A 23,443-nucleotide genomic window follows, 5' to 3' on the forward strand; every position below is an offset into this window, starting at 1 on the left:
ATTTATCAATTGTGGATCAGTCATACACAGCAATCATTATCATAGACATTGAACAAAAGTTTACACAAATGAGCACATTGTACTGTGAAAGGAAAAATGAAAAAACCGGTAGCCAGAATACAATTTCTAAAGCTTTGAAAGTGAGGAGAAGGCAATTTACACCATAAGGAAAATTCTCTTTTTTCTGTACTATTTGGATTCCTAATATGGTACACCCTTTCTGATTACTAACACCTGTTTTTTTTAACCAGAAGACAAATGTTTAGGTTTGTCCACACAAACATAGTAAAAGGAAAAACTGCATTTTAAAAACCATATGTTGGGGCACCTGGGTGGCTCAGTGGGTTAAAGCCTCTGCCTTCGGCTCAGATCATGATCTCAGTATCCTGGGATCCAGCCCCACATCAGGCTCTCTGCTCTGTGGGGAGCCTGCTTCCTCCTCTCTCTGCCTGCCTCTCTGCCTACTTGTGGTCTCTGTCTGAAAATAAATAAATAAAATCCTTAAATTAAAAAAAAAAAAACCATATGTTAGCTTTTGTTTCATTTCTTTAAATATTTATATTAAATATGTAACTAGAGTGCTTGGTTTGCCCAAAATAAGTATCATTTTCAAATCTGGCAAATTTTAAAAATGTTCTTTCAGAACACCAAAGGCAAATTAATATTCACAGTGTAGGATCATAAGATGTATAGAGGTGGGGCGCCTGGGTGGCTCAGTGGGTTAAGGCCTCTGCCTTCAGCTCAGGTCATGATCCCAGGGTCATGGAATAGAGCCCCCGCATCGGGCTCTCTGCTCAGCAGGGAGCCTGCTTCCTCCTTTCTCTCTGCCTGCCTCTCTGCCTACTTGTGATCTCTCTCTATCAAATAAATAAATAAAATCTTTGGGAAAAAAAATAAGTAGGCAACAGGAATGGTTCACTTCATTCTTTTTTCTTTCTTTCTTTATTTTTTTTTTTTTTAAGTAATCTCTACACCCAACCTGGGGCTTGAACCTACAACCCCGAGATTGAGTCGCACGCTCTACCAACTGAGTCAGCCAGGCACCCCAGTCTACTTCATCCTTTATTTCATTCCTTTATTTAACAAATATTTGTAGAGTTCACAATGAGCAAAAAACTGGGTAAATGCTGTGGAGAAAGCAGAAATGCTCCAAAATTTTTAAAGTATGGCTTGAGCTATTCTAATAACTCTAGCACTAATTTCTCAATTTCATTGCTAAAGTATCTACAATCTTTGATACCCAAAACAAAAGAGAAAATAGAGGTAATTATCCCAATACCTCAATTTAAAAAAAAAATATTTTATTTATGTATTTGACAGAGATCACAAGTAGACAGAGAGGCAGGCAGAGAGAGAGGAGGAAGCAGGATCCTGGCACAGCAGAGAGCCCGATGCGGGGCTAGATCCCAGGACCCTGGGATCATGACCGAAGCCAAAGGCAGAGGCTTTAACCCACTGAGCCACCCAGGCACCACCCCCCCATACCTCAATTTTTTAAAAACCCTACCTCTGTCTGAATTACTTGTCCTCATTTTAGTTACAGAAATCTTTTCATCAGGCCTCTTCAAAAGAGTGCTTTTAGAAAATGAGATCTGCAGTGATTTTCAGTAACCCATATACTTTTGCACTGCAAACCAGTACACATATTCAAATATATTTATAACATGCAAAATAATTAACAAATAACACTTATCTCTGCTATGTGCAATGTGCTGGATAGATTTTATTCTTTTCTGTTTTTCTTAGCCCAACATGGGGCTTGAACCCAGAACCCCAAAATCAAGAGTTGCATGCTCTACCACTGAGCGAGCCCCAGGTGCCCCTATTCTGTTTTTTCTTTCTTTTTAAATTGCTAGTGGCAACTCATTAGATTGACTTCACAACTCACTAATGCTCATTGCCAATAGTTGAAAAACACTGCTCCCAGTCTGTCCTTAAGAAATGAAGAAGCAAAGTAGTAGTGCTCAGAATAGAAACATGGTCAACAGTGCATACCTTCTGTCCAGCAAACTGATAGATCTCAAAGCCCTTCAGAATTAAGTCTCTGGGACAAAAAAGGCCTGTGATTGCTCAACCCTTTGACCATGAAGCCACATGCCCTGTGGAGGATAAGGAAAAATCTTCTGGAGAACCGAGCTGGGGCATCCAGACAGACTGACCAAGAAATTCACACACTGCAGGACTGGGAGTCATCCTTGTCCCGCTGAGTAAGACATATGCTATGAACTGACTGAACTCCTGACATCCTATTTTCCCTCCACATTATGTACTGGGTGCAGGGACGTTTGGCCTTGTGCTTCCCGATCATGGAGATTTACTCTGGACCAGACCAAAAGGAATTCATATCACTCAAAAATTCCAAGCTAGGGCATGCACTTAATTCCTAGCTGAATATCACCTTCTTTCCTGAAGAATACTGAACCGTGGAATCGTATCTCACCCCGATTCCACTTCATCAGTTGCAAAACTATCTAGCTAATTAATGGCATCTTCTGCTGTTTTCTACCATTGATACCATTTTCTTCTATTTTAATATTTGATATTTTGATGTAATTTGAATGGAAGTTAAAAGAATGAGCTCAATGGCTATCTTGAAACAGAAGTAGAGAGTTGGTTCATTTTAAAGCTTTTATTACTATTTCACTTTTTTTAAAGTTCTGTTCTTAATAATTTTAATAATTTTTCAATTTTTAAAAAATTAGGTCTATACCCAACATGGGGCTTGAGCTCATGACCCCAAGATCAAGAGTCATATGCTCTAGGGGTGCCTGGTTGGCTCAGTGGGTTAAGCATCTGCCTTTGGCTCTGGTCATGATATCAGGATCCTGGGATCGAGCCCTATATCGGGCTCTCTGCTCAGTGGAGAACCTGCTTCCTCCTCTCTGCCTGCCTCTCTGCCTACTTGTGATCTCTGTCAAATAAATAAATAAAATATTTTTTTAAAAAACTATTTTAAAAAAAAGAGTCACATGCTCTATTGACTGAGTCAGCAAGGCGCCCCCTGTTCTTAATATTTTAATTTTTAATCTTGCATTTTTAATTTTCTTCAGCCTTTTTATAAATTTGCATTACTTGGGGAACATGGGTCGCTCAGTTGGTTAAGCATCTGCCTTCAGCTCAGGTCATGATCTCAGGGTCCTGGGATAGAGCCGCACATCAGGCTCCCTGTTCAGGGGAGAAATCTGTTTCTCCCTTTCCCTCTGGCCCTCCTCCTGCTTGTGCTCTCGCTCTCTCAAATAAATAAATAAAATCTTTTTCAAAAATTTGCATTACTTTCTTCCTGTGACTTGCCTTCATTGAAACAGTTGCATGGTAATGGCATTAGGGAAGCTCCAAACCACTGATGGGATTCAGGACACACTATCCCAAAAATGGCACCTTGGCAGAGTGAACATTTTATGCTGAAAGAGTCTGGGAAAACAGCCAGAGTAGAAGGTATTTTGATCTCCCTCCCTTGCCCTTCTTCCCTGAAACTGATAATAAAATCTTCCTAAGAGAAGTGCCTTCCCTACAGCTGGAGGTCTGTTTCTTCAGGTCTTTATTTCCTTATGTAAGTTCTCATGTCGCATAAAACTTGTATCAAATCAATTTATATCCTTTTCTCCTGTTACTTTGTCTTTATTGGTTTAATTTTCAGACCCAGCCAGGAACCCCAAGAAAGTAGAGGAAAATTTTTCCTCCCCACACCACAAAGACAAGTCTGGAAACCATATCCACCCCAGCTATCCCAGCAGTAGCTGGGCTCCTCAGTATATCTGCCATCCCTACTAATGGTGACTTAAGTAATAACGATTCTGCTGGTGCCCTAGAATTCTGAAGTGCTGGTGTTTCTTGGCTTCCTGAATCATGTTGTTTCTTTGAAAAGTCACTGTTCAAATCAATGCCCTGTACAACTATTGGATTTAGGGCAAACTATCAACAAAATGCCCCTTGACAACACATGGAGACTCAAATCTCGAAGATGCAAATGTAGGGGAGCAAAATATGTCTCCCCAAAATTCGGCTCTTCTGCTTAAGGATTATTATCTTGAGCTGGGTTTTTTTGTTGTTTTGTTTTGTTTTTAAGACTTTACTTATTTATTTGTCAAAGAGAGAGAGAGCACAGCAGGGGGAGCAGCAGAGAGAGAAGCAGGCTTCCCGCTGAGCAAGGAGCCCTCAATACCAGGACCCTTGCTTGTATCATGACCTGAGCCAAAGGCAGATGCTTAACTGACAAAGCCACCCAAGCACCCCTTAAGCTGGTTATTTGTAAGAAACTGCAGAGATAGGAGAAGTTCTAAAAACCAGGTAAAAATTACTCTTTTGTAAGAACAATTTACATTTATAAGGGAAATCTCCATTTGTAAAGATCTCTCTCTCTCTCTGAAAAACCACCTTACCCTTGTTTACTGTGCCTTTCAGGGTAACTTCTCATAACTGGCCTCCCCGTCCCCCAACATCTTCTAGCCTTTACCTGGAGATGTTACTTAAGGGGATGGCCAATTCGGGAGCTACTCAGTTTCCCTTGGTATATCCCAGGTATATAGGAGGTATACATGTTATTAAACTTCTCTTTTGTTTTTCTTCTGTTAGTCTGTCTTGTTACAGGTGTGTATCAGCCAAGAACCTAGAAGAGTAGAGGGAAAATTATTTTTCTTTCCCCCTACAAACCTCACCTTGATGAGTAACCAAATGATGCTGGAGAAATCCAGAAGATAAAATTCTTAGCACATTATCTGCTTGCCTCAGATGTGGTTAATTCTCCTAAGCAGGTTTTGCAAATGTACCAGGCCAGTATGAGGTACTGACTGGGATCTTTACTATTCTCAGTTACCTAAGAGAGCAGGAATAAATAAGAGATGATGAGGTAATGTTGGGGTTTGGAGCAAACGGTCAAGAAAGAATTCTTGAGATGTCTTCAATGCAAAAAGGTGGTTTTATTAAAGCATGGGGATAGGACCATAGGCAGAAAAAGCAGCACTGAGGTAGTGAGGGGTGGTGATTATATATTTTCAAGTTTGGAGCCGGGATAGGGACATTTTAAATCTATAGGGAATTTTGAAAAGTTTCCAGGACCATGAAGGGGCTAGCCATTGTTACGAAAAGGGCATTTATTACTGTCCAGTAAAACCTTAGTCATGAGATCCTTCAGATGTGTATCAGTGGACTATATGCTTAGGAGATGACTGCCAACATATATCTTGGCGGGGTAGAGATAAAGTTTCCAAAGGAATTTTTTTTTTTTTAAGATTTTTATTTATTTATTTGACAGAGAGAGATCACAAGCAGGCAGAGAGGAAGGGAAGCAGGCTCCCCGCTGAGCAGAGAGCCCGATGCAGGGCTCCATCCCAGGACCCTGAGATCATGACCTGAGCCGAAGGAAGAGGCTTAACCCACTGAGCCACCCAGGCGCCCCCACAAAGGAATTTTTATATGTTAAATAAGACTTACAACATCCTGGAAGTCAGGATAATGTTAAACTAAGATTGCCTTTTGCCATTAGCAAGGTATTAACGTCAAGGCAGCTGATTTCCTAGAGGAATGTCACTCTGCCTGTTTCAAGGACTTGTTAATGGGCTGTAAGTAGTAAGAAAATTTCATTTTTTTTTTCATTTGCTTTTGTTTCCCATTATCAAGAAATAGCAGAACTATTGAGATCAGTGGCCCTGATTTCTCTTTGAGTCACCTTTTTTAAAAATGGCATTTCTGGCAGCAGATTCCCCAGGCTTTCCCAGTGGTGAGAAAGACCAAGCTGATTTAGGTTTCAGGACCAAAAGGAATAAGAGGTCTTGGAATAAGGAAGAGTTCAACAGTTAGAATTTGTGGAGTAGCAACATTCCTCCCCTTCTCAGGGGAGGAAGATTTGACATTAGCACTTCACTCCCTTTTCCATAAGACTGAGAATGCCATATATCCTGTTTCCACTAAGTTAGGAAATAGTGATTATCTCTTTTCTGATGTTTGCTAAGCTACAGAGCCTTCTAGCACTTCATTTACCTGAGACAAGGAGAAAGAAGCATGATCAAAAGAGGGAAGCAAGAAAGACTGCCTGGAGAATCACCTCCATTCCCACCACTTAGTCTGAGGATACATGAGTTTCCAGGGTGCCTAGGTGGCTCAGGCAATTGAGTGGCTGAGGCCCAGGTCATCATCTCAGGGTCCTGGAATTGAGTCCCACGTTAGCATCAGGCCCCCCACTCAGCAGAGTCAGCCTCTCCCTCTGCCCGTCCCCCAACTCATGCACACCCATGAGTTCTCCCTCTCAAATGAATAAAATCATTTAAAAAAAAAATGCACGATTTTCCTGTAACTTGAATCGACACCATGGAAAGTGGCAGGACTGAAGTCAACTCGTAATACTCCCCACAACACATACCCATGAGTGGAGTGATTAAGCCCCGTCACATTCCACAACTAAACTTATGTGTCCTTCCCATCCCAGGTGGTGGGGATCCAAGAGTAAAAGGCTGTGGACTAAACAGCCTTGGGAGTTAAGCAGGTAGGGAGAGAAACAGGTAAGAATCTCTCAAGCCAGGGGACTATGATAGGGAGCCCCTACAGAACCCTCAAGGAATAACCATGACCAAATGTGCTGGAGAAGAACCAGCATTTGGACACCTGTATCATGAATGGAACTAACAAATGTCAACACAAAAAAGGGAAATGTAAGCAAAATGTAAGGAGACTTCAGTTGTGTGTTTTCTCTCTCTAAGTGTTGTGGGAATATGCTTTTAGCTGCCAAATAATGACAGTGCTGAGTCATGTATGTATGGGAATAGTTTTCATTCTTCTCCCAAGTTTTGTCCACCATTAATTATAATAAAGCTAATGTTGCTTTCAACATTTCATAATAAGAAGTATGACTAGAAAATAACAAATAAATAAAACCCAAAAAAGGAAATGTGAGTCTAAAAGAATATAGATTGAAAGGGGCCATAAGAAATCCAATGATTTAGAAAAAACAGTAAGAACTAAATTTATTTGATAGAAATATATTAAAAAAAAAAAAACAAAAAACAGGTCTAGATACCCAGGATACTAAAAGGAAAGAAGGCCAAGGGAAAAAGGCAGCCATAGATCCCGTTGTTTTAAAGATAAGAAATCAAGATGTAAATCCTTTATTTGAGAAAGGCAAAAAAACCTGAGCTTTGGTCAGAAATTCTGCCTAAATTTAGGACTTTTCTATTTTTTTCAGATGACCCTATTATAACTGTCTCATATAAAAAAGATCTTGCCTCTATAACTATATAGCTCACCTTGTCCTTGGACGATCAAACAAGCTATCTACAAGAAAGACCAGAGACAAAAGGCAGAAAAGCAGACCTTGCCGACCCCGAAGAAAGCTGCTGGCCAATGGAATTCCTCCTAGCCTTCAAGTATGTGTTAATACTGCTACTACCTAAGTGGAGGACAAGAACATTCAGAAAATGGTGACTGCACACAACAGGAGTCCCGCTGGTCTCTTTTTCTTCTTGTCTATCTTGTCCCTAAAATCATGGTTTCCCTACTGACTATAATCAAGGCAAAGGTTAGAACAAGTCATTTCTTATAGTCCACAAAAAGACCTGTACCAGCTTCACTTTCACATAGCTTATCTGGAAAGACAATGCTGCAGGGACTGCGTTGGCAGACGTCATCAGAACTGATTACAGTGATAACTGTGATGAGATCTGACATCATTGGGAGGTAAACCAGAAAAGCAGCAGGCCCATGAGCTTGCCACAGAACTAGTTTTAAATGTACTCTGTTAACTTCTCTGTTGAGAGAAATAGAACATCCCCTTAAAACAAGAAAAGCTATTGAGGCATGAGACCCAGGGAATAAAAGCTAGGATATAACATCCTATCCTACCCCAAAGGCAATGAAATAAAATCACAAGAACAAAAATCTGTGGCAGATTTGAGTCCTTACTAAAAGTAAATGTTGTTTAATTAGGAAATGTTGGGAAATTTACTTTATGTTTTCACCAGCAGTCCAGGAGTGGCAATAAGCTTCTCGTGCTGTATGACTGATTCTAACAGATGTCAACTCTTCGGACCATGTGGTACCTCTGACATTGTCAGCATCACAGATCATTAGAGAACCTTCTATAGACATGGCGGATGTTCGTGGATTATCACTGGTGTTACAAAAGAAGCCTGTAATGTTAGGATGATTTTAACAGCAAGTATATGTATATATCAGATCCTCAGACCAATTCAAACTGGCTTTAAAAACAAAGAAATTTACCATGTTACATGAGGAACTGGGATTCAAGATACTTCAACGATCGGCTACTTAAAGGGCTCAACAATGTCCTAAGCATTCCTATTCTTTCTATCTTGGGGGCTGCCATCCTTGGCACATTGCTTTTCGTCCTTATAATAATCCTCACGATTCTGTCCAGAGGGTTATTCCCTTCATCTAACAACAAGTAGAAATTAGCCGTTCCTTATTACTAAAAATGGGTTAGGTGACCTTCTCGTGTAGCTTTGCCCCACATTCATAGGTAGTTAGAAAGCAGTTAAGGGAAAAAAGTAGCCTCAGGCATGATGTATAAAGAGTTAGTTTATTATAAGTAATCAAAATCTGATTGATCAAAATCAATCAAAACTGGAAAAGTCAACAAATATTCACTTTCAACAAAAATTAAATATGGATACCAAAAATAACTAAAATAACAGTGTCCAACAGTTAAACTCTCTCTTCAAATATTAGCACTACAGGTATACATCCTTTATCCTGGTGATTTTATAGAGTATTTCATTTTTCCTAAAAGAATATTACATTAATTACAACTTGCTTAAATTATTCTATTACATTTTGAACAATCATCTCTTAAATATTTAAATACCATCAGAGTGCAACTTAGATCATTCAGAGAAATTTCCATTTCAACTCAATGAAAACATCTACATATTTACATATTTTACTCTTTTCTGAGTGGGTCACCTCCAGACCCCTTGGAATAGTTCACCCTTTTCTACGAAAGTGTATGCGATTCATAAGTTCTCTGAACTTCAATATAAAGGAGTAGTTATTTATATTCTCTTTCCATGTTTCATAAGTCCTTCTAAATTTCTCATAATAACTTTCTTTTTTCAAATTGAAATCTGATCCATTTTTTTTTAAATAACTGTCTTTTTTCCATATTTCTCTCCAGGAGCCTTTGAATTTTTCCAAATAACTTTCTTCAGATTCTTCCTTCCATATTCCTTCTCTTTTTTTTACGGCTGTTAATTCAGCTTTAAGTAAGTTTCTGTGAATTGTCCAATAGATTTTAGAATCATAGTCTAGCCCTTTAACAAGAACAGTTTTGCCAAGGCCTCTTCTCAAAATTTCTTCATTCAGACTCACACTAAAATACCTACCCTTGAATAAAAAATAACACAGACCAATTACTAAAGAAAATTGCTACTATACTTATAACATCTTCACTTTGACATTTACTTATTTATTTAAATTAAATAATCATCCAGGGGCTCCTGGGTGGCTCAGTCAGTTAAGTGTCTGCCTTTGGCTCAGGTGGTGATCCCAGAGTTCTGGGATGGAGCCCCACATTGGGCTCCCTGCTCAGTGAGGAGTCTGCTTCTCCCTCTACCTCTCCCCGCACTCCTTGTGCTATCTCTCTCACACTCTCTCTCTCTCTCTCTCACAAACACATAAAATCTTTTTAAAAAAATAAATAAATAAACCAATTAATTAATTAATTAAATCATCATTCAGAGGGGCACCTGGGTGGCTCAGTGGGTTAAGCACTCAACTCTTGATTTTGACTCAGGTCATGATCTGACCCTGACCCTGAGATCATGGTCTTAATATCTAGCCCTGCATCGGGCTTCATGCTCAGTGCAGTCTGTGAGATTCTCTCTCTCTCACACCCTCTGCCTCTCCCTTCCTTTCACATGTTCTCTCTCTCTTTCTCTAAAATGAAAAGATAAATAAAATATTAAAAACAAAACAAAACAGTCATTTAGCAACTTAGCCTCCAAAGCCAAAAAACATAAAGCAAAGGGCTCTCTAAGAACTTAAAACAGCTAATACTAAATCCAAGAATTTCATTATTAAGAGAGATGCTTGTTCAAAGTCAACTGCCTCTTTTATTTATTTTTTTTTTAAAGATTTTATTTATTTATTTGAGAGAGAGAGTGCAGGAGCACAGGAGCAGGGGAAGGGACAGAGGGAGAAGCAGACTTCCCATGGAGCAGGGAGCAGGGAGTCGGGAGCTGGGGAGCCAGAAGCCTAAACCCGGACTGGATCCCAGGTCCCTGAGATCATGACCTGAGCAGAAGGCAGCCGCTTAACTGACTGAGTCACCTGGGCACATCTTAACTGCCTCTTTTGTAACATACAGTTCCCCACAAACTCACTGGTCTTCTAACCCAAAGAGATGTAAAAGTAATAAAATATAAAAAGTGGGTTTTGGTTTGTTTGCTGTTTGGGGGAAATAAGCACACAAAATAAGCAAAACAACAGAAGGCCATAACAAAAGAAACTAAAAGCACACAAATGCAAATTGAACTGAATCACCACTGAACTGTTAGATTAGGTTTCTGAATTCCAGTGTGTAAATACATTTTTTGACATGTAAATACACTTTTTAAAAAAATATTTAATTAATTTATTTATTTGACAGACAGAGATCACAATTAGGCAGAGAGCAGGCAGAGAGAGGAAGGGAAGCAGGCTCTTTGCTGAGCAGAGAGCCAGATGTGGGGCTTGATCCCAGAACCCTGGGATCATGACCTGAGCCAAAGGCAGAGGTTTCAACCCACTGAGCCACCCAGGTGCCCCAAATACATTTTTAAAAGACTTCCCACAAAATAATTTTTACATGAAAAATAGGCCTGGACATTGCATCTTCATCCTTTAGGAAATTTCCTTCAAGGAAAACCTCACTTTTTTTTTTTTTTTTTAAATATTTTATTTATTTATTTGACAGAGAGAGATCACAAGTAGGCAGAGAGGCAGGCAGAGAGAGAGAGAGAGAGAGAGAGGAAAGCAGGCTCTCCGCTCAGCGGAGAGCCCAATGCGGGACTCGATCCCAGGACCCCGGGATCATGACCTGAGCCGAAGGCAGCGGCTTAACCCACTGAGCCACCCAGGCACTTCTAAATGAAATTGGATAAGGGGCGCCTGGATGGCTCTGTGGGTTAAGCCTCTGCCTTGTCTCAGGTCATGGTCCCAGGGTTCTGGGATCAAGCCCCACATCTGGCTCTCTGCTCAGCGGGGAGCCTGCTTCCTAGCCTCTCTGCCTGCTTGTGATCTCTGTCTGTCAAATAAATAAATAAAATCTTTTTTAAAAAATAAATTAATTAATTAATTAGTGAAACTGGATAAATGGGATTTTTTTCCTACTAATTTATAGCATAAAGGAGATCCTGCTGGGGAGGCTGGGTGGCTCAGTCAGTAGACCTAAGACTCTTGATCTTGGAGTTGTGGGTTTGAGCCCCATGTTGGGTGTAGAGATTACTTAATTTTTTTTTAAATCTTAAAAAAAAAAAAAAAAGGAGATCATGCTTAGCTATTTATATAGTCCTTGTGGGATTTTAACCTAATGAGATTAATTTTAACATTAATAATTTAAAAGCTTTCTTAGCCAAGTACTTCACAATTAAATTCTAAAAATGCAAAAACTCCAGGTTTCAAGTAAGAGACATTTTTAGGACTTTCGTAAGGAACAAAGTAACCTTTTTTCCCTTAAATGCAGTAACTTTTGGTCATAATAATGAGTTAATAAATACAGTCTTAAAGGATTCATCGTATTTTTCTCAATCTTTTAAATTATAAGAGCTCATTCCCTTAAACCAAAATCAAAATAACTAAAATTCAATCTCACACAATAGTAAATTCAACAAATGCAATTTACCACAGCATGCATATACTGCATAGTTGGGTCACCTAGGAAGTAATATAAGCTAAAGTATTTAAGGCAAAGTATGAGCTCAGGAGCCAGAAAGAGCTGGGTTGAATACAGGCTCTTCCACTTGGTTACCCTGAGTCCCATCTATAAATGGGAGTAAAAACAATGACTCCATAGGGTGGTTTTGAGGATAAATAAAATTACTTCTCAATTTAAAAGCAAAGATAATGTTTTCTTAGTTAAAAAAAATTATTATTTTTATTTTTTTAATAATTTATTTACTTATTTATTTTTAAGTATTTTATTTATGGGGCACCTGGGTCAGTTAAGCATCTGCCTTAGGCTCAGGTCATGATCTCAGGGTCCTGTGATCAAGCCTCCTGTCAGGTTCCCAGCTCAGCGGGGAGTCTGAGTCTCCCTCTTCCCCTCCCCCTTCCATATGCATGTGCTCGCTCTCTCAAATAAGCAGAATCTTTTTAAAAAATTTTGCAAAAGATTTTATTTATTTATTTGAGAGAGAGCATGTATCACAAGGGCCAGCAGGGGGAGGGACGGAGGGAAGCAAGAATATCAAGTAGACTCCCCACTGAGTGCATAACCCAATGCCTGCCTTGATCTCATGACCCTGAGCTTATGACCTGAGCAGAAATCAGGAGTCAGGCACTTAAGCTACTGAGCCACCCAAGCTCCCAACATTTTTTTTAATTTTTAAGTATCTGTATACCCAGCATGGTGATCTAATTCATGATCCCAAGATCAAGAGTCACATGCTCAGGGTGCCTGGGTGGCTCAGTGGGTCATGATCTCAGGGTCATGGGACTGAGCCCTGCATTGGGCTCTCTGCTCAGTGTGGAGTCTGCTTCCCCCTCTCTCTCTGCCTGCCTCTCTGCCTACTTGTGATCTCTGTCAAAAAAATAAATAAAATCTTTTTAAAAAGTATTGAATCTGGGGCACCTGGGTGGCTCAGTGGGTTAAGCCTCTGCCTTCGGCTCAGGTCATGATCCCAGGGTCCTGGGATCGAGCCCCACATCGGGCTCTGTGCTCAGTAGGGAGCCTGCCTCCTTCCACCCCCCTTTCTGCCTGCCTCTCTGCCTACTTGTGTTCTCTCTCTCTCTCTCTGTCAAATAAATACATAAAATATTTTTTTAAAAAAAGGTGTTGTTTCCATTAAAAATGAAAATAAAAAATAAAAAGGATCTTTAAAAAAAAAAAAAAAAGAGTCACATGCTCCACCAACTGAGCCAGCCAGGTGCCTGGAGAAGATAATATTTTTGTAAGGCCTCTGGCATCTTTATATATTTTGCATTACCAGCTTACTTTTTATTTTTTTTTAAAGATTTTATTTATTTATTTTAAATATTTATTAAATATTATTTAAATATTAAGCCAAAGACAGAGGCTTAATCCACTGAGCCACCCAGGCACCCCCACTTTTTATTTTTTTTTAAAGATTTTATTTGTAAGTAATCTCTACATCCAATGTGGGGCCTGAACTCACAACTCTGAGATTAAGAGTTGTATGCTCCATTGACTAAGCCAGCCACGAACCCCTACCAGCTTACTATGAACTCTAAGACACTTCAACCAATCAGTGTTGGATAATTCTTATTTTGAAAGAACTGCATTTGACCTGGACATACAGAAATTAATGGGTTTGATCAGGCTTTCTATCAACAGTTCAAAAAGCTCTAAGAATTCAAAATGGTTACAATTTTAATCCCTTTAATGTGAGGTTATTTTTTTCTTCAGATTATTTTTGTTTGTTATATAATAAGGGACTTTATTTATTTATTTTAAAGATTTTATTTATTAATTTGGCAGAGACAGAGAGAGCAAGAGAGGAAACACAAGCAGGGGGAGTGGGAGAAGGAGAAGCAGGCTTCCCGCTGAGCAGGGAGCCTGGTCAGTCATAATGGTAGGAAAACTCTGAGGCAAAGTCTTTAGTTGACTGATTACTGATCATAAACAGTACTTAAATATTCTCGACTTTACAGTTCAGAGACTGAACACTATTTACTTCAGAAAACACCTCTGCTCTTAGTAGTTTCCAGCTGACAGGGCTCACTCAACAAGCAGTTTCTAATAACAAGGGCAATATACTATACTCATGTATAAGTAAATGTGTAAAGATAATCCTCAAATGAGCAATGTCCAAAGTCATTAATAATTTTAGGTTTCTTTCATGTTCTTAATTTTCCATTTTTCTATAATAAACATATAAATAATATTTAATAACAAAACGTATATAGGAAACACCTGGTTCACTATACATGATCGCTATGAGTAGCAGTTAAAAAAGACAAAAATTCAGTCCCATTGTAGATTCAAGATTCTAATTAATGATGGTTCTGAACAAATAAAAAGAATAACATACTGCTCGTGATTTCTTCACACTACTTACCTTATTCACTAGAAGATAACAAAAGAGCACTGAATTCTCCTTTCCAAGAAGTTGAAACCATAGCAATTGGGAAGGTTTTAACTCTTTTTGTAACCACACCTTCCCAGTTTCAGTGAGTTCTACTCCTGCCAGTTTAACCAGCAGGACACCACAGGGCTCTTCTAAAAAGGTTAGATAGAAAATTGTCTAGCTTTAATACTACGGTGCAAAAGCAAATTTCAAAGTCACATGCCCCCACAAAACAACTAAATATACTACGTTTCTTTACAAACACCCAGACTCTCTAAATGTAGATCTATTTATATCTGTATTCAAGTTTTCTTTTAAAGCAACGGATGCATGAAACATACAAAATAATGTAAAAAACCCATTTCAGTAAGCTCCAGAACAGGATGGAGAAGCCAATATTAACAAATGCATATATGGCAATTTACAGTGCTGTCTCAGCATGACCTCTGGAAGCAGGTTCTACTTAATAGCATCCCCAAAACTGTGCAGTGTACAACCTGGACAAACCCAGGTGGTGACTTTGCTGCCTGACTCCTGAAAAGTCATCACTATTCCAGAGAGAAGAGATTTAAATTATGACAACGTAATTACAACAACATAACATAACAGATGCTCAATTATTTGTGGAAAGAATGCATAAACGCCTGAATGAAATCCTGAATGGTTGAAAAAAAAAGGAGGGGGAAATCTGAAGCCAAAATAAATAGTTCCCTGTATTTAAAGCCAAGAGTTTGTACTTTCCCTCACAAAGTTACTAAAAGTTAAAATGACATTTTTTGCTATTTTACAAATGACTTTTAATTAACAAATACTAAAATAGTTATATTATTCTTGCACTCTACTTACTTTTCCATGAAGATATGATAGGTAAAGTAATGGGAATATGCTCAATTTCTAAGCCATTCTCAGTTATTCGGCGTAATCGTCCACGTAGTTTAACATTCTTCCGAATGAATTCTACTGGAATATCTGAAGAACTTGTAAATTTTGATGTCTGTTGATTTATTAAAAAAAATAACATTTTATTATTATTTTCATTTTAAATTATGTCAAATTATCTTCTAAACATTTAACAAGAAGATATAACCACTGAAAATTTTTAATTTTGTCCTTAATTTTATATTAATATTTTACTTATGATTTAATCGAAGTGTTGGGGGGGCATCTGGCTGGCTCTGTTGGTGCAGCATGCAACTCTTGACCTTGGGGTTGTGGGTTCGAGCCTCACACTGGGTACAGAGATTATTTAAAAATAAAATCTTTGGGGGGAAAAAAAAAAACTATGAACACTAAAAGTAAGAGTTAGTATTTTAAAAGATCCTGACAACTAGGATGGGATAAAATGTAAAAATCTTCCCCTGTACTCCCCAAAAATAATGTAGGATAGAAGAGAATAAACTAATTGTAGGATATATGAAAAAGATAAAGAACTTTTAGTTCATTGAGAACTCAAAATGAAATGAAAGTGTGACAAGTCTACCAAAAAAAGTACAACTCCCTCTCCTCTCCACTCCTTACTGCTCCCCACCAAATTCAAACACCAAGCAACATTGTAAGGAACAAGATCCCAAACAAGAAATAAGGAAGAGATTGTTCTAGATCAGGCCCTCATGGGATATACTGTGCTCTCCTGCATACCACATCTCATAAAAGACTTCAACAACAAAATAGAACAAAACTAGAAGACGAGAAAGAAGATGATAAAGTGCCTGGAAACCACATCACATGAGAAAACCAAGAATATCTCACATAGGGGAGGGAAGACTTAGAAGTAGAGAGGGTCATTAAAGATATATCCAATTACTAAATATCTATCCCTTTTTAATTTTAGGTGTTTTCATTGAGGATATACATAAAAAGATCTAAGAGTGCCTTGATGTTTGGAGTTTTAGACATTTTTTTTAACATCTTATTTATTTATTTGACAGATAGAGATGGCAAGTAGGCAGAGAGGCAGGCAGAGAGAGAGGAGGAAGCAGGCTCCCTGCTGAGCAGAGCCCGATGTAGGGCTCGATCCCAGAACCCTGGGATCATGATCTGAGCTGAAGGCAGAGGCTTTAACCCACTGAGCCACCCAGCACCCCCCTGGAGTTTTAGAAATTATTAAGGAGCTAGGGGAAGAAACTGAAATAGAACCCATGATCCTGCTCTCAAGGAATTCACCATCTATGTAAGGAACATTTAAAGGCAGATCCCATTGCATCTACCTTTTCTGCATCCAATAATCTCTCAACAGCAGATAGTTCAGTGCTATGTTTCTGTGACATAACAGGCACTAACAATATACATAAAACCAGAATACAACTGCAGAGCAATATATAAGTAGGTTTAAGATAAGCAATGTATAAGTGGGTCCCAGGGTGGCTCAGTCAGTTGGGCATCTGCCTTCAGCTCAGGTCATGATCCCAGCTGAGCCCCAGCTCAGTGGGATCCAGCCCCACATCAGGCTCTCTGCTTGGAGAGGAGCCTGCTTCTCCCTTCCCTCCGCTTGCCACCACCCCTGCTTGTGCTCTCTTTCTCTGTCAAATAAATAAATAAAGTCTTAAAGAAAAAAAAAAAAAAAGAATAAAGTATAAGTGCTAACGGGTTCGACTGCCTGGAGGGTTCAGTCGGTTAAGTATCTGATTTCAGCTCCAGTCATGATCTCAGGGTCATGAGATCAAGCCTTGAGTCAGGCTCCACGCTGGGCATGGAGCCTGCTAAAGATTCTCTTTCTCCCAAAGGAGAAATTCACTCTCTTTCAAATAAGTAAATAAAGTCCTAAATGCTGAAGGGTCAAAAATGAATAAGAAGATCTGAGGGAGACATCTGTAAAGCAAGTGAATTCTAAACTTGTGAAAAACATCCTGCTCTCTAGAAGAGGCAGAAAGATGATGCCACTAATGAGAACACTGTCCCTAAGTCTCAGATGGAGAAGGAAGTGTCCTAAAGACAAAGAGACAAAAGCTGGAAGCACTATGAAGAGAAAATAGTTAAGTGTTTCAAATTCAGGAAGATGAAATTTGGAATCCAGTTCTGCCACATACTAGCTGGATGAAAATTACTTAACTTCTTCAAGTATCCACCTCCTCCATCCATAAAAATTAGGTGTAAGAACACCTCTTTCAGGGCACCTGGACGGCTTCATTGGCTGAGCATCTGACTCTTGATTTTGGCTCAGGTCATGATCTCAGGGTCATGGCATCAAGCTCCATGTCAGGCTCTGTGCTCAGTGGGGAGTCTGCTTGAGACTCTCTCTCTTCCCTGCCCCCCGCCCCCCCGCCCCCCGCCTCTCCTCTCTCTCTAAATAAATAAACAAACAAATAATTTTTTAAAAATACCTGTTTCATATGATTACTTTAAGTATTAAATGAAATTATGTATCTCAAGTATTTAGCACAGTACTGAACTGAATCATCATTTCTTATTTTTTAAATATGAAATTTGGACTTGTCTACCAGTAGCTGAAAAAATATGAGAGGTTGGTAAACTCAGGAGGAGGGGAAAAAGGGGAGGAAATACAAAAAGAAAGCTGAAGGGGAGCTATTAGGTTCCCTTTGTGGCAGGCCTTTGGTTTAACACATTATCTATTCCCAAGCCTCTTTCTTTTGTCATCATGTACTGTAAGGGATGGAAAACCTAATCAGCTGGCTTTCCCAACCTCCTTTCCGAAACCTAGAGGTGACCATATGATAAAAGGATGTAAGCAAAAGTCTACTAAAGGCTTTTGGTAAAACTTTCGTTTTCTTGATAAAAAGGAATATATGTGGCTGGCACCTTCCTTTTCCCTCTTCTCCTGCTTTGAATGTGCATATGCTATGTGGAGTTACAGCAGCCATTCTGCGCCATGAGGAAAGGCACAGAAAATCATACAGACCTAAACTCTCTGTCATTGATCCAGAGACCAATGCCAGCAGCATCCTACCTCCAGAAGTCTTTCGACATGAGGGAAAAAAAGCCTTTTAACTTGGTTAAACTACTGCTGCATGGGGTTTCTCATACTTGTAGCCTAAGTTCCCCAACTGTTACATAATAAAATTTTTTTTATTATGTAACATAATAATATGTTCCTAATGTTCCAAAATGTTCTTTTTCTACCTCCTTAGCTTGCTCTTCTCACCACTATTCATTATTTTCAAAACTCATAAAACTTAAGAAAAAAAGACACCAGAACTATGGTTTAAGATGAATAACTTCATAACATACTAATATAAATTACTATTAATGAATAAGTAATTTGCATAAATCAATAACATACCTAATATTGTATAACTTAGAACAATCTATAATTGATTTATGTCATTTTTAAGGGCTAACAAGAGAAGTACTCCCTCAGCATTATTTTTACCAAATTCTTTTTTTAAGATTTTATTTGTTTATTTAAGAGAGAGAGCTAGTCAGAAAGAACATAAGTGGGTTGAGGGGCAGAGGGAGAAGCAGACTCCTCACTGAGCAGGGAGCCACTATAGGGCTCAATTCCAGGATCCTGGGATCATGACCTGAACTGAAGACAGACGCTTAACCGGCTGAGCCACCCAAGCGCCCCTTATTTTTACCTAAATTCTTAATCAGATCATTTAGTATTTTGACAATTTTGAAACCTTCAAAATACATATGTCATGGAACACAGACTGTAAGATAAAGAAAAAAGTGAAATGAAAAGAGCTAAAGCTTCAAAAGTTCCACTCTAAAAATATAAGCTAAATGTGAATGACTTACAAAATCATGGAGGTGTTAAAAGAAAAAAAAACCTATCAGATTATTAGATATAAGGTTAAAAATGAGTTCAAGACACTTAATAAAAAATGGGGGGATAAAAGTCTGACTTTGGAGTCAGAGGGAAAAGGCAGGAGTTGGAAAAGATGTACTAGGAAAAGATGTACTATAGTACAGTAAAGCTATGTAGTCAATGATAATATAAAACAATATAGAGATAATAAATGTAAGACATTAATACACACAGAAGCAATAAACTCATTCCAGAGTTTAACATGATACTACAATTGTAACATGATACTACAATTACACTCAGTGACAAGAATCAGTTACATTAAAAAAACTTAACAAAGCCTGAATTGTCAAAAGGATTCCATAATATCTATTATTAAAACATTACTGAGAGGCCGAAAAATATGCTAACTGAAAATATAAATTATTTTTGTACATCACACTTCTTGCTCTGTTCATTAAACAGATCTTACAGATTGCTACAAATTGGAGAAAGTATAAATTATTCAGTGCTAAAGGACATAATTTGACTATAATCTAAAACCACTATACAAAACAGTTTTGAGACATGCCACAACATCTGAAATGCAAATTTAGTGATTACAACATTCTAGCCAACTAAATCCTTTACAGATTCCTTTTTAAGCATGAAGAAAAGTGATTATGGAAATACAGACCAGACAATCACTTTCCATAAAATCCTGCGGATGTGTTGCTTTTAAACCAAGATCTTAAAATAGGTTTGTTGTTCTAAAATAATATTTAAGACTTCTAATATGGATAACAAAATGATACACTGCTTGAGAGAAAAATGGTCTGCAAGTGAGAAAAAAATTAACTGTCTCTTGCTTATCATAGTGCCTTCTTCATTTTTTAACTTACCATCCGAACACTTCTTAGAAGTAACAATGTTCCAGCTACAGCCATTACGGTGCTGATGTTCTTCAGAAAGAGATTAAATGATTAATTTTCATTAGTTGTTATTCATAATAATAAAAGAACTCATTGGAAGGGGACAAAAAAGACTGACCTCTCTATTAATTGTCCAAATAAGGCACATCCTTCAACTAACGGCCCATTTCTCCCAACAAACTTTAACTGCCCACCTACTCATTAATCTTCCTGCTTTTTCCCCAATCTGGCAGGCACAGTAATTATATATATAATATTGTATTGTTCTCTATTGACTGTTCCTTTTAACCATGAATTCCTTAAATGCATGAATTAGTCTAATACTTCTTGAACAATGTCCACAGTAACTTGCATAACCCTGAGTCTACAGTGGGAATGTAAAGGTTTGGTAGAAAACTTTACTATCCAAAGCTTAAAATATAATGCTTTAGATGTATATATGGGAGAACAGTTGGGAAGAACTTATCAATGTTTTTAAAGTGCTTCATTAGAAATAGACTGGGAAACCTAGGTAGCTCTGTTAAGCATCTGCCTGCAGCTCAGGTCCTGATCTGGGATGAAGCCCCACAGGAATCTCTGCTCAGCAGGGACCCCTCTTCTCCCTGTCCCTCTGCCTGCCGCTCCTCCTGCTTGTGCTTGCTCTCTGTCAAGCAGTTAGTAAATAAAATCCTTAAAAAGAAACCCAACACTGAAATAGACCTAAAATTTTTTAATTAAAAAATAAGAACCTGAGACTCCCACAACAAGCATGATAATCTAACATGTTTTCCTTCAAGAAATACAACTAGGTATGTAAGAAATGAAGCTGAAAATATACCCAAAGAAATGAAGATGCTAAGATTGCTCTAAGTGTTGAAGTAAAGGCACTCAGATCCAACTCTGATCTTGCTCTAAACATCAGGCAAACATAAAACAAAGCAGTGAAAACTTTGTAACTACCATCACATAATGCCTTTTATTTGTTCTGTGGATTTCCCATTTGTAGGGGAAAAAAGGAAATATACACAAAGATACACCCTGTAATTGGGATATTTGGAATAATGTATCCATGTGCCAATTTTTTTTAAAGATTTTTTTAAGAGATTTTCTTTATTTATTTGATAGAGAGAGATCACAAGTAGGCAGAGAGGCAGGCAGAGAGACAGGGGGAAGCAGGATCCCGGCTGAGCAGGGAGCCCAATGCGGGACTCGATCCCAGAACCCTGAGATCATGACCTTAGCCGAAGGTGGACGTTTAATTGAGCCACCCAGGCATCCCTCCATATGCCAGTTTAAACACCATTCCCTCGCTCAACCTACTGAAGTCATTTTTTTTTTTTTTTAAATTTGAAACAACCCATGCACCAAATTCTGCTTCACTGGAAGAAGCCAGGCCTTGTCAATTAACACGTGAGTATCTATCATTCATTAATGCCACCCATACCTATCTAGGACTTACTAAGTGGGAGACAATATTCTAGGGGTAAGAGCTGTCCTTGGGAAGGAAACAGCCATGGTCCAGGGCGTTGTGGGTCATGACTGCAGAGCCTTTGCAAAACTGATGGTCCTACTCAACTTCTCAGAAGAATTTAACATAGTTACTCATTCTCTCTGAAAATATTCTCTTCCCTTGACTTCTAGGACACCTGGTTTTCCTGATTTTCCTCCTCCTCCTTCACTGTTTCTTTCCAATCTTTGCTGACCTCCCCCTTTTCCCAAATTGTAAATGTTAAGAGAATCCTTCAGGTCCCAGGTCTCAATTCTAGGATTTCAGCAACTCTTCTGACTTGTTCCAAGATGCCATCCAAGCTTTAAACACTAACGTGAGGTTTATGTGGTTCATTCCTAAAGTTCTACGTCCAGTTACGATCTCCCTTCAATGCCAGATTCCTATACCTGGTTGCCTAGATAACATGTAGAACCAGGTTTACAATTCTCATAACCATTTTCAGGTTCACACATGTCCACCTTCAAGTTCACATGTCCAAAGAGTCCTCCAGATTTCTCCAACAAATCACTGACTCCCAACCCCTCCACAGAAGCAACTTTGACCACGGTCCACCCCTTGATTCCTCTTTCTTTACCTCCCACCCCAAATCAATCACACCATCCCCGGAGGACTAGCCACAATCTTGTGTCGCCTGGTCACCTAAGATGTCCCACTCTTTGTTGAACTCCAGTGCCCTCTCAATTCATTCGAAGCCTCCAGGACCACGTGCCCACCCCCCACCCTTGTCTCCTGTGCCTCTTGGTCCCCATATGCTCTCGGGGGGCCGCTGACGCCCCAAGCTGTGTTGCGTCTCAGTCTCTGAGGTGTTCCTGGGGGCCCACCACGGTCCTAGCAGTAATTCGGCAGAGCTGGCCTCCTTGGCCCGCCGCGCCCATCCTACACAGCCAGCCCAACCGGATCGCACTCCCCCCACCGCCGCCCGTCCCTGGGGACCCTGGCGACGCGACCCTCGGCCCCGCCCGAGCACCCGCGGTTCCACTGTGCGCGGCCTCCCGCAGCCCGCCTCCCTCAGGCTCGCTCCGCGTGGCCCCGCGCCCACCGCCGGCCCGGCCGGCTGGTTTCCGGTACCCGGACGAGACGCAGGTGGTCGTCGGCCCACTGCGAGAGCCGCGCCACCACGTTGGGCGCCGCTCGGTCTCGGTCCGTCGGCGGCGAGGCCGGGGCCTCAGGCCGCCCCGCCATGTTCCCGGCCTCCCGCGAGCCAGCGGCGAGCTCCTCGGGCGGACGGCAGGGGGCGCAGCACTCCTCGGGCGGAGCGCGCGGATCCAGGCTCCCCGGGCTGTGGGGGCGCAGCGCGCCTACCGACAACCGGGTCCTCGTCTCCCCTACAAGCCCCCCAGGAGTGGATTGACGGCGGCTATGGGTTCCCTCGTCGCCTGTGGGCGGGCCCCCCACTGAGTCGGAGACAGGCGACAGTGACCCACCCCACCCCACCCCAGCATTTATGCAGGGGGTTTCCGCCGCGCTGGACGTCTGTGTGGGGCAGGGGCGGGGGGCTAAAGGCTTCCCAGCGATGCTGGTGGGGAGGCACGATGATTAGTTCGTGACTTCAGTTAACCCAGCCTTAGTGTGGGTTCCGCATCTGCAATGCAGAAAGGAAATTGAAGTAGTACTTCCACTGGTTCCCAAATACAACAAGATGCTTAATGTATTTGAATCGTGCCTTCAAGTTTGCACCGTTGCTTTGTAACCCTAATATCACGTGCTCTAAATTGTCGAACTGTTAACTGATTAAATGTAGAAAGCTATGTTAGTATATTTAGGATATTACTAGTAGCATATATTAGTATTTTTAAGGTTTTTTTTTTTAAGATTTTATTCATTTATTTGTCAGACAGATCACAAGTAGGCAGAGAGGCAGGCAGAGAGATGAGAGAGGAGGAAGCAGGCTCCCTGCTGAGCAGGAAAGCCCGATGTGGGGCTCGATGCTAGGACCCTGGGATCATGACCTGAGCCGAAAGCAGAGGCTTTAACCCACTGAGCCACCCAGGCGCCCCTATATTTGTATATTTTTAAACAACATTTAGATGCAGGATAATGTAATGATATGGTAACATTCGTGTAAAAAATTGTGTGTGTGTGTGTGTGTATGTGTGTACCATGA

General features: G+C 40.0%; 1 protein-coding gene across 2 annotated transcripts; it reads right to left on the reverse strand.

Annotated features, from left to right (window-relative positions):
* Positions 1 to 8,513: 8,513 nt before the first annotated feature.
* C6H3orf33 (chromosome 6 C3orf33 homolog) lies at positions 8,514 to 22,521 on the reverse strand. Of its 2 annotated transcripts, none has more exons than XM_044251646.1 (5): positions 22,408 to 22,521; positions 19,821 to 19,880; positions 15,078 to 15,225; positions 14,223 to 14,383; positions 8,514 to 9,330 (listed from the first exon to the last, which is right to left on the reverse strand). In XM_044251646.1, the coding sequence occupies exons 1-5, from the start codon at positions 22,519 to 22,521 to the stop codon at positions 8,932 to 8,934; spliced, it is 882 nt and encodes a 293-aa protein (XP_044107581.1). In that variant the 3' UTR covers positions 8,514 to 8,931. The 2 variants fall into 2 exon arrangements, with proteins under 2 accessions (XP_044107581.1, XP_044107582.1); XM_044251647.1 differs by lacking the exon at positions 22,408 to 22,521 and adding an exon at positions 20,668 to 20,939.
* Positions 22,522 to 23,443: the final 922 nt, after the last annotated feature.

Source organism: Neovison vison, chromosome 6, assembly GCF_020171115.1.
Source record: "Neovison vison isolate M4711 chromosome 6, ASM_NN_V1, whole genome shotgun sequence".
NCBI lineage: Eukaryota > Metazoa > Chordata > Mammalia > Carnivora > Mustelidae > Neogale > Neogale vison.